The sequence below is a fragment of the Phallusia mammillata genome, chromosome 2, assembly GCF_965637545.1.
Source record: "Phallusia mammillata chromosome 2, kaPhaMamm4.hap1.1, whole genome shotgun sequence".
Lineage (NCBI taxonomy): Eukaryota > Metazoa > Chordata > Ascidiacea > Phlebobranchia > Ascidiidae > Phallusia > Phallusia mammillata.
The window spans coordinates 33,122,553-33,134,061 of NC_137253.1; the positions used below are offsets into that span (position 1 = coordinate 33,122,553).

General features: G+C 40.5%; 1 protein-coding gene across 1 annotated transcript; it reads right to left on the minus strand.

The window, feature by feature from the left end:
- Positions 1-1,340: 1,340 nt before the first annotated feature.
- On the minus strand, positions 1,341-9,346 carry LOC145213326 (polypeptide N-acetylgalactosaminyltransferase 12-like). Its single transcript, XM_080081555.1, has 10 exons — positions 9,120-9,346; positions 8,083-8,255; positions 7,717-7,836; positions 6,862-6,997; positions 5,215-5,452; positions 3,723-3,905; positions 2,431-2,556; positions 2,024-2,122; positions 1,814-1,960; positions 1,341-1,493 (listed from the first exon to the last, which is right to left on the minus strand). Exons 1-10 carry the CDS (start codon positions 9,344-9,346, stop codon positions 1,341-1,343), a joined length of 1,602 nt encoding a protein of 533 aa, XP_079937681.1.
- Positions 9,347-11,509: the final 2,163 nt, after the last annotated feature.

Sequence of the window (11,509 nt, forward strand, 5' to 3'; positions counted from 1 at the left end):
ACCAGCTTTGAGCTGCAACTCCAGGATGCTGTTCAACCACGTGGCAATCAATTACCAGCGCCTCGAGTTTGCGGATTCTGTGCGTTGCGACATGACGTCAGAGCGTGTCCTGCCTGGGGAAGGCTTGAAGTGGAAGAAACCACTTCGCTCGTTGTTGCAACTAATCACCCGCAAGTGCGTGCAGATACAATTCAGACGTAGGCTACAACATGCAATCTGTACGTACTATACCAGTTCACCACAACTTGACATATTTGTGAATTTATGCATATACTGTTTTTGCGATGGATGCCGGAGAACACGCAATGATTGTGACTGGAAATTGCGTCAACTTCAGGGACCCCAAAAACACATTGAATCTAAATTTGTTGATAATAACGCAGTGGGTGGGCTATTAATCTGGCAATTGAATTCGAAGGTTTGTTCTTTCTTCAATTCGTTGTTGTTAAAATTTAAATGTTGCCAAACATGGTTCTGATTTAAGCTGTTAGTATTGACTCAACAGGTCCAAACAATTCTAAACGACCATCAAGAACTGCTGTCGGTTTATTTTAGGAATTGGGATGTTCCAAGTCGTTACCGCATAAAAACCAATGGCGGTGTCCAGTCCACAAATGTCATTTGCGCTTGAATACATGCTAAAAGCTTTATAAAAATGGAAAACAGGCAAGTGATTACTGGAACCGACAAAGTTGGTGGAATCGTAGTTGCGGAAAACAACAACTTTAGAAGAATTTTTTGGTCTACGAAATTTTTTGAATGCGGTTTGAGGTAAGAAAATTTTTTTTATCATAAAATCAAAAAAGTAAAACCTGTGTTACGGCTTTCGGTGAAATCAAGGACAACATGACAAAATTGTTGCATTTTATTGAAAAAGAAGTCTAACACGTAAAAGCACGATGGAATAAAAAAAAATATATCTGACAAACAGAATAAATATCACAGCAACAGTAAATGTTTCAAAAACCTAAACTTTCTAGAGCAGGGCTCGGCAACCCCTGGCGCGCGTGCCGTGCGTTTTGCCGCCAGGTGATTTTTGATGGCACGCCAACCGATTCGCGTGTTTATATTGAAGTAACAATTTAACCTGTTACACTGCTTGTTATTTTACGCTGCTGCTGGCACGAACCACTATTATTTAGAAAAACGTTGGCGCGCGAGGTCATTAACACATGGAAATTACAAGTAAATTGGAACGTGTCGACTGAAAGGTTGCCGATCCATGTTCTAGAGTATCAGGGTTGGATATTCGCGCATAGAAATTTTCCTCACACGATCTCTTCTCTATGCGGGATTACATAACTACTGAATCCACGTGAAATATCGCGCAGATTTTCTCATCAGGAAATCACGTTAATATTTCCTCCCTTCATTTTCTCCCACCAAGTCCATCGTTGCAGCTCGTTGTTCTTAACTTCGCAATCTTTCATCAAAAGTTTATCTTGCGTGGCCGTCATACATTGTCCACTTTCAGCGCTTATTATTTGGCCTTCCTGTGAAATAAACAAATATGCGGTTACGAAATTCAGTTAAACTCACATCAACACAACCGTTACATCCAGCGGCGGGATTCAAATTTTTTATCAGCCTGTTCTATCACAAAAGTCTTATTTTTCAGCTGGTTCTGTTACAAAATCTCCATTGACAGTAACCAGTAATGCTAACCGGTTTGCTGATCTCATAAAATTTCGTGAGACGGTTCAACAGAACCGGTGCGAACCGGCTGAATCCCACCACTGGTTACAACATAATTTTCTTGCACAACAATCACCAATCGTTGTAAGCTTAACACATTGTCGACCTGCAGCCCTACCTCAGTGTACTTCCAAGTTTGTGACTCTGCTGCCGCCTCGCGGTCAAACTCACAGTCAGCAGCTGTCACTTGGTGCTGATCGAGAGTTACACAAGATTCCTTATCGTGGTTGAATCTCAATTCCTGTCGGCTTGTGTACTCGATAAACTAAAACACGTGACAATCAATTAATGTTGTTTTTAAGCAGATCACGTGACAATGAGGACCCACCTGATTGGACAAACCGTGGCACATGTATACCGAAACAATTCGTTTCCCGTCTTTATTCATGAGATCCAGACACACAGACGCTCTTCCAACGTTGCGGATCTGCAGGAAGTTGTCAGCAATGGTTAAGGGCAATTTCTCATTAGGCTAAGTGCAATACTGAGCATTTGGAATTTTTTTACGGCAGAAACATTGTTATTGAACTTGTCGTGATTCGAATGCGATATTCTGTTGAACTTAAAGCAATGAGCTTATATTTATTACACAGCAAACTAAAGTGGATTCAATTATTTGCTTTCGTGCAATAGTTTTTGCAGGTCGTCCAAACTGTCTCGGTCATTTACCAACTTCCCACATTATGTATAGAACGTTGCATGTGGGATATTACAAACTAAAATATTTGAACTCACGCTTCCGAAGAAACCAGGTCGATCCTCTGGTACTTTTTGTTCCGGGTAAACGTTTTCCAAATACCACTTGAAGTTGTGGCACTTCAATCTTTCACGAAGCTTCTTGCGTTCCCTCACGTCGATTACCTGAAACATATTAAACGCATTTCCTGGTTCTACTGCAATAACGGGCTGTCAGTGCCCAATTCAAACTTGTATTAAAACACATGTATATTTTTCAACGGGGTTCGAACCCAGGACGCTCCCGGGGACGAATCCCGATCAGTTTTTTTTTATGTCTGTATGATGGTCAGGCGCGCGAGGCTATTCGGCCAAGTTCCTTAAATTAGTGGTTGTTTACACTAAGACGGTGCACTACACTGCATAGCAACATTCAGTCCGGATTAAGGGTCTGCTGGCCTGTAGTTACATTTTATAAGTGGCCCGAAAATCAGGGTTGCCAACTAAAAAATTAGAATTATCAATATTGGCAAATCATTGTCACAAAGATCGTTGTTTCAACTGGCCTGGATTTTGGACTGGCCTGTAGGCACGTGCCTACTTTGCCAAATGGTTAATCCAGCATTGGCAACATTGCATGCTTGAACACGAAATAACTCGGTAACCTATATGGGTCAAGCGCGCTGAACCATTCGGTCAAGTTCGTGCCCCTAGATAAAATACTAAGAGTAAAAACGATATAAGACAAGCAGCGCATATACAACAGCCCCGACACAACCCCAGCTGAAAACCAACTCCAACTGCCCGATTCCAAGCTTCGTGGGGCCACGTCTTATTCGTAATTCGTTACAGCGAAGTAACTAAGACTGGCGATTATGACGTCAGAGAATGGTACCAACAACAAAAACGTAACACATACGATACGGAATTACACGATGTCACAGACCAAGCTGACATGCGTGTTGGATTTTGATTCGGGTTTAGTGGACGAACTTAGTGACATAGGAACCTGTGCCGACGATAGGTTATGTGTCTCTGCAATGATTTGTTGCAAGCAATTAGAGCACAAGCGTTTCGTCCACCAGTTTGCATGCTTGACAAATTTGTCATTTAACTGCTGGTGTGATGCTAAACAAAGTAGTTAAGGAACGCTACTTTTGTTGTATCGCTTGTGTGCCGGCACGATTTCATTTACTTATCTGATGAAGAAGCCCTACCGTTCTGGTGGGCGAACCGTCAGCAAAATTACAAGTCTCAAAAAAAAAAAAACTAGTATATTTTGTTTAACATCACACCAGTTGAACGACAATTTTGATAAATATATGCAAAAAAGAAAACGAAGTTGAACATACCGATGTGGTTCTTATCGGGAGCCGGCTGTAGAAGATACGCTTATAATCATCCAACCAAACCTCGGCCACCCTGATGACGTTCAACCAAACTGTCATCTGACGTGGGTAGGTGTCATGATCACGTGACACATGTCCGATGTGGGAGCATGGAATAATGACGATCCTACCTCCGCACATCCAAGTCTGCAACAAAATATCTGTTTATATAAGCTGTTGCTGCCAGGCATGATATCAGATTTAAAGAGCTCTTCTGGCAATCGTATCTGCCATTTTGATTTTTCGTTTGTACTACGCGCATTCAGTGTTATTTACCCTGATGAAGGCGACCTGTATAGGACGTTGAAACGTCAGAATAAAATACAATTGCCAGAAGAGCTCTATAAACTTGATATTATACCTGGCAGCAATAGCTTATGTAGCAGGGGTGGCCAGACCTGCTTCACGCTCGAGCCGCATATCACAAAACTTAATGTTAAAAGAGCCGCAACACAAAAAATCAGAAACGAATTTATTTACTCACAATGAAGTCTACGCTATCAAATAATGATTGTTGTGTGGTGATACTGTGTGTCTCCACCTGGGCTGCAAGGTGTTTGAAATTAGGCTGATATGATGGGAAAGTTTTTGTGTTTAGCTTCCTAATGACGTTTCAAGTTACTAGTTTTTGTTATGACTGAGCGAAGCTTGACAGATAAGGCGCACAGTTTTAAACTTTGCAATTATTGCTTGTATAAGTCGCAATACAAATGTAAAATGCTTTTAATGTCAGCCCTGACTTACAGTGTAAATCTGTCAATATATTTGACTGCAACGCACATGCTAGCACGTTTCTGTACAATAATGTTCTATTCGATTATCGGAAATCGGAATGTACTATTACAAACAGTCAGTCTATTGTTAATACGGAATAGAACGCATTGTTTTGTCATCTGGTCAAACAACTGCAAGATGGAAAAATACCAGTGCAACATTAAAGAGCCGCAATCAAAGGCTCAAAGAGCCGCATGCGGCTCGGGAGCCGCAGTTTGGCCACCCCTGTTATATAGTAATATTGACATCCAGGTCTGCAACAAAATGTGTGTTTGTATAAGCTATTGCTGCCAGGCATGATATCAAGTTTATAGAGCTCTTCTGGCAATTGAGATTTTTTTGTTTGTTTATCGTGCACTGTACTACGCGCATTCAGTGTCATTTACCCTGATGAAGGCGACTTGTATGTAGGACGTTGAAACGTCGGAATAAAAATACATTCGCAAGAAGAGCTCTATAAACGTAAAACATCTCAAACGTGAATTGAACAGAAACGGTATAGAGATCATACCATGGCATAGATATCATATCCTGGCATAGATATCACACCCTGGCATAGAGATCATACCCTGACATAGAGATCATACCCTGACGAAGATATCATACCCTGGCATAGAGATCATACCCTGACATAGAGATCATACCCTGGCATAGAGATCATACCCTGACATAGAGATCATACCCTGAACGATATTTCCACATTCTCTCCTCCCCAAACCTCCATCTTGTCGTCATAAGTTCCGATGTGGATAAAGTACTTCCGGTTAACTGCGAACAATCCACCGGAAATGGTAGGGGTGGGAATCGGTTCCGCCAGAGATTTTCGGGCTTTCAGTTTTTCTTCGCTCATGAAACGCCAGTGGAAGAAAAGCTGCCAGGTGAATCCCCCGATTGACGGCACGCCGTAACCATAGTAATATCTGCGTATAATGATAGTAAATACGTGGGGTTGGCCTGATAATACTGTGTCGGCGCCCGATGCTATGTGCCATACTGCGGCGGTATCGGAACAAACCACGATACCGCAATAAACGAGTAAAACGTGGTTGTGCCTATCGCTTCTGCCACAATATTTTCCAAAACGTCACTTTACACAGATTTTTGACTCCCAAATTTTTTTCGTCTGATTTTTACATTTGTGCTTAGAACCTGAGAACATATGAGGCGTGCCAAAGAACAACTCGCCGAATCAGCAACTTAAACCACGATTCGTTTTTTAGGTGAATTACATAAAAGTGAAAGCGATTCACACAAGCAGCCTACTGTGCATTGTTATTGTGCTCCCATAACTGTGGTTTTTCTGACTTGCGTTTTTGCCGTTAATACTGGTTGGGAATTGGTTAATACAAACTTTCAAAACAAGATCTAACAGTTGCAAGCAACACGCCTTGGTTTTTCAAGTTTGACCCAGGGAACTTAGCAAAAAATATAGTGTGATTAATTTTGTTTTGTTGCGCTGATGCAACATAGAAAAGCTCAGAACAGAAAATATGCGAGAATACTGATATTCATATCGCAGTACGTTTGTGTAAATAATATCAGACTGGTATCGGGCCAACCCTGGTAATATGTGGGGAGACATAGCAACATGAAGCTATATCCACTGCCAGGTTTCGACAAGCACGTAGACGTCACTGGCAGCACCGACTGCGATCAAAACATGCTCGCACTGCCCACATGCTTCAACGCTGGGGCGAAAGAACGAATTCGGAATGCCCACACATTGTGGAGCAGATAATCAAGATACAGACCATCTTGTCCTAAAATGCCCCACAACCAAGTTACAAGGTGGATATCGGACAGTACATCAATGGGATACAGTATTCAGCGACTGGTTCCAAAACATACCCGACAACTTTTTGAGACGTGGAAATTATACGACAATATATATCAGTGATTTTCAAACGCGGCTCTCAGCGTCGCATGCGGCTCCCAACTACTTATTTTGCGGCTCCCATCAAACCCCAGAAAACCACCAAATATTGCTATTTTAGCTTTCAAAGTAATACTCTTTAGTGATTTTCTCAAGGTTTCGTTTTTTTCATCTCTCTACGCACCTAAAAAATACCATTTGGCCCCGACAATAAAAAGTTTGAAAACCACTGATGTACATGAAGCCATATATATTTGTGTCAGAAACAACAATGTTCGGTGGGTTTGTCTTTCGGAATCTAAGTTTCGTAAAACCAGTAGGCAATAATACCGAAGGTCATGGGTTTAAAACCCGCGAAAAAATGACAAATTTCGCGTTTTTCACTTTTTACACCAGGAAACCTGTGTTGTCTATGGTCGTGTAGGCTGGGATTTGAACCAGCGTCCTCATACTTACTGAAAAGTTCGTGAATCGATGTCGTCAGTGACGGGAACCGCGATTGTTGAATTATCTTCAGTTATTTGAACCAGCAACGGTTCGAGCCATCCAATCGTGCACTCACAATGACAGTCAATGAAAGCCACCGCTTCACCTACGAACAAAACCATCTGCTTTCGCGTCTGTTTGGGTTTGCGCAAGAATAACAAAGTGATTGTTTATTTTTAGGCGTGAACCAGTTCACTGCTAAACCGTTGGCCAAGCAAGGGTTTTTAAATCACGTTTGGGGTTAGTGTGCATTCTGTGTGTAATTGAGAAAACATAGTTTAACTTAAATCTGCCCAAATTTCATGATTTCCCTTGAATATTTGTTTAACTACAAATTTAATTAGAGTGGAAGTTATTCACCAATGCGACGGCTGTTCAGCAATTTAGCCATCGTTTATTTGCACAGCACACACTATAGAGTTGTAAACGGGCCTGAAATCGAAGCCCGAACCCGAATCGTTTTTGAGAAGCCGTTTGGGCCCAAACGTTTGATTAACAGGCGATACAAACATACCTCCGGAAGAATAAAGACAACAAACACAATAGACAATTGGTCTCGAACAAGGCGTTGTGCTGGTGGACAGTAGAGGGCAAGTCTAGCAATTAGCTGCTTAAATTTATTGAAAAAAAATTCTGACACAGAGTGTAAAGTCAGGCCGAATCAAGCCCGTTATTTTAAAGGCCCGAACCCGAACCGGGATTCCCGGTCATACTTACAACTCTGCGTCACATACACGTGAGCGCGCTAAAGTCCAAGACACGGCCACAGTTCAACGCGTACTGTGGGTGGAACTGTAGCGAATCGGCTGAATTGAAATCACCGACCTTTCGCCTGTTCAAGTCCAATCAAGCGAGCTCGGATCAATCCTTCTCTTTTCTTTGCCCTGATCAGCCGGACCTTCGGTAAAGTTGCTACCAGTGCGTCCAACGGCTCCTTAAGATGATCTAAAAAGGAAATAAAACATAAATTAATGCTGTAACCGTTTGTGCCAGAAGAAAATATTTCAGCCCACTTAGATTTAAAAAACCAACTAAAAAACCTCCTCAACTGAACCATTCAAAACAAATAAGGAATTACACATTTACCAATTTCCAATCATGTTCCAAATTAACACATACTGTCAACTGTTACAGTTAAAAAAAGTAATTGCGACTCCAATTAACCGTAATACATTATAACGTATTACTTACCGTGGGAGCTAAAGTCGTCCACCAAGATAACTTCTTTGAGCAGAATGTCCGGGGTGTTATGAAGCACACTATAGATTGTTCGGACAAAAGTTGACCAGCCCTCATTGAAGAAAACAATCACCACAGAAGTTTTGGGTAGTTGCTGGTAGTCGAACGGTTTGTGCCACAAACAACTGCAGAACGATACAGAGATTGGAACAATATACACGGATCTGTTTGTGAAGTTATGACGACAAATATAACGGTCCAAATAGACGTAAAATGCGATAAACGTTGTGTCCATTAAAGCGAGTACTGGGCGATTTGATTTGATTAATAACGTTTCGATCAGAGCTTTTTACGTCTGTTTGGGCCGTTATATTCGTCGTTAAATGTAGTGATCGTTTCATTAGTCAACAAGATAAATTAACAAACCGAATAAAAACACCGTTTTAAAATTTTTGCTGGGGTCATTTTTTAGAGTCAACGTATGCTATCCGTTCATGAAAGTAATAAAAATATAGCCTAGGATAGTGAAAACAGCATTAGGTTGAAAAATATTTCTGTATGATGTTGTGGAATTGCAGCGGACTCGAAAACCACCGAGTCTCTGTTTAATACTCGGATTTAGATTTGTAAATTACTAGTGATGGGACGAGTACCCGGTACTCGGTATCGTATTTTGTCTCATTTTTTGATACCAACGTGCGAGTACGAAAGGCCGGTTTACACCATAAGAATACGGGCAATTTTTGGCCTATAGTTGCTTCGGACAGCACAAAATTGGAAAAAAGTTCCGCCAGCTTACGTACGTCTTTTTCGCTATCACGATGGTGATTACATTTTTCTGCACGCGTGTGTATGTGCACGTCTGTACCCCGGCCATGTCAGATAAATTAGCCAGTGATATACAACTAAGTACTACACTACACTCAAGTACTCGGTAATCGTACTCGGTACTCGCTTCAAAACCTGGTATCGTCCCATCACTATAAATTACTAACTTATTCTAACAATAACATAATTAAGATTTCCAGAAATATGCAGCGGTTACTTACTCTTTGGGTCTGGCATCGTTCAGTACCCTATGTGGGGATATTTTCTGGCTCAGAAACTGGTTAATCCCGTATTTATTCCACAAAAGATTGTATTCACTTTGCTCTTCTGCAGTTAGGTTTAAATGCACTGGTACACCGAACTCGCCAATTTTTTCAGCCCTGTTGTCAGTTGGTCGTTCGAGTGCAGGTGGCCATTCTTTATCGGGTAAAATACGGGTTCGTGCCATTTCCAGCACGTTTGCGACATGATTGGACACTGTTAACCTCGAAGCCAGCAAAGATGTCTGAGAAATGATCAACACCAAACAGAATATAGCAATAAACAGAAGAAAAAATCGAATTTTTCGTCGTTTTAATATTGTTAACATCTTGTTTTAAATGTTTATTCCAGCTAAAATGTACTGTTGAAATACTAGCGGTGGTTACTCCTGTTTCATAACTACAGCCCAACCAGTTGGAAATATATGAAAGAAAAACTGTTTTGGAATAAATAGTTAGGTTTGTAACCTGTAAGAAAATCAAAACAAAATCTAGTCAATTATACTATAAATCAGCAGAGCATAGTGCACAAGTATATTATCAAAAAAGTTATGTGACACAATTGTGCATAACAACTGCCAAATGCACATAGGTAAATTTTATGAGATCAGAGAACCGGACAGCATTACTGGTTACTGTCAATGGACTGTTTGTAACAGAACCGGCTGAAAAGTATGACTTTTGTGATAGAACCGGCTGACAAAAAATTTGAATCCCACCACTGGACAAAAGTCTAAATCAGTGACCGCCTTAAGTAAACAGACTAATAATAAACCTCTTTTTGCGTTTGAAGACCTTCCTTGACTTGAAACGACTTGACATGATATTTCATTCGAAAGAAAATTCTTGGGTGTGTGATTACCAAAGCACAATCAATATCACATCAAAATGCTCACTTCATTTAAAACGTACTAAATATCCTGCAACTGCACACTGCTATTATGTTAACTAGTGTGAACGTTAAAAGAGCAATACTCGTGCATACATTATGCCTGGCAGCAATATCTTTATTTAGTGAACATTTCAGCAGAGCAGGGAACTTTCTGCAATAAAACCTTTAAAGACAGATTGCTTGGAAGGCTTAAGGCCAGTCTGGGTCTGTTAGCAAACAATCTCACTACAATCAACAATAGCTTAGTTAATATTTTCCAAATTTTACAAACCCAGGCTATCAGGGTGAATGACTTTCCAAACAGTTAACGGGTTCGACACCCAGCTTTGCGCAACCAACCGTATCAACAGTTTGGCAAAACCCCAGTCAGAATTCTTAAAATAACCCCGTTTTTAAATTTTGCAAACTGTCAGTATAATCTTATGTGCTTGTTAGTCAAATAACACTCTTATTAAACGATGAACACTGTTTTGAAACGCTTCAATCTTGACAAAACTGATTTACAATACAAACCAGGTCTTTATTTTGCTACTTGATTTGAAACATTGCATCTCAACCGTTATGTTATCAATTGAAAGCCTACACCCTGCTTTGTAAACCTACCCCCTTCTTTTGTGAAGTCCAGTCAGATTTCAAACCAACTTTATTATTGTTGTGTCTGTTCACTCCCAAAGTTTTGTTTATTTGGTAGTTGATTTTTAATTGAATTGTAACAAAATATTTCGGCAAGACTGATTGAAAATTAACAAATTTTAGGTTTTGCAGTAGGAACTTCTTAAACCGTTTGAAGCGATGCGTCGAAAGTTTAAAAAATCGCATAAACATATTTTTGCCCAACTAAAATTATGTTTAACAAAAACCACAACTACACTTATATATATTCTTACAAAAGCTCCTCGACTGGTCCCACCATCGTTTCCCCCAGTCGTGTTATACTCACAGTCCGCCACATTCACTTTCTTGTGAGCCCCAGTCACATAACGCTTTATAATACGGTGTAGCTATATCACGTTCAACCATCATCATTCACCAATTGTGCCCTTCATATCCACCTTGGTGATTGTTGTAGTGCAATTGTGTCGCGATGTTGTCTTTCACAAAGCGAAATAAACTCAACTCAAAGCAAATATTTGTTTTCAAAATAACGCGGCAAAGATTATCACAGCGACTTTTTGACAGATTCTTGATAATTTTTTTTCAAATTAATCAATTGGTCCAGTTTTAAAAATGTTCCCACAGGCTCCAACGAATTTATGGGATTCGTACTGCACGCCCACTAGTTGGCGCACATCCACTGCACTAGCAAGTTGCAAACAGCGCCCCCCTGTATCTTCTCGGTGCATTTGTGGCAATTTCAATCACAAAATATACGGACAACGTTTTAAAACAGTGGTTTCCAAACTTTTCGACGAATTCCTCACTTAACAATTCAACACATTTTCATTCCTTCCCAATATAC

Coding starts and splice junctions, on each gene's coding strand:
- LOC145213326 (XM_080081555.1), bottom strand. CDS start 9,346: ATGGCACGAACCCGTATTTTACCCGATAAAGAATGGCCACCTGCACTC. Junction 8,256..9,119: donor AACGATGCCAGACCCAAAGA/GTAAGTAACCGC, acceptor ATCGTTCTGCAG/TTGTTTGTGGCACAAACCGT. Junction 3,906..5,214: donor ATGTGGAAATATCGTTCAGG/GTATGATCTCTA, acceptor ATTTTGTTGCAG/ACTTGGATGTGCGGAGGTAG.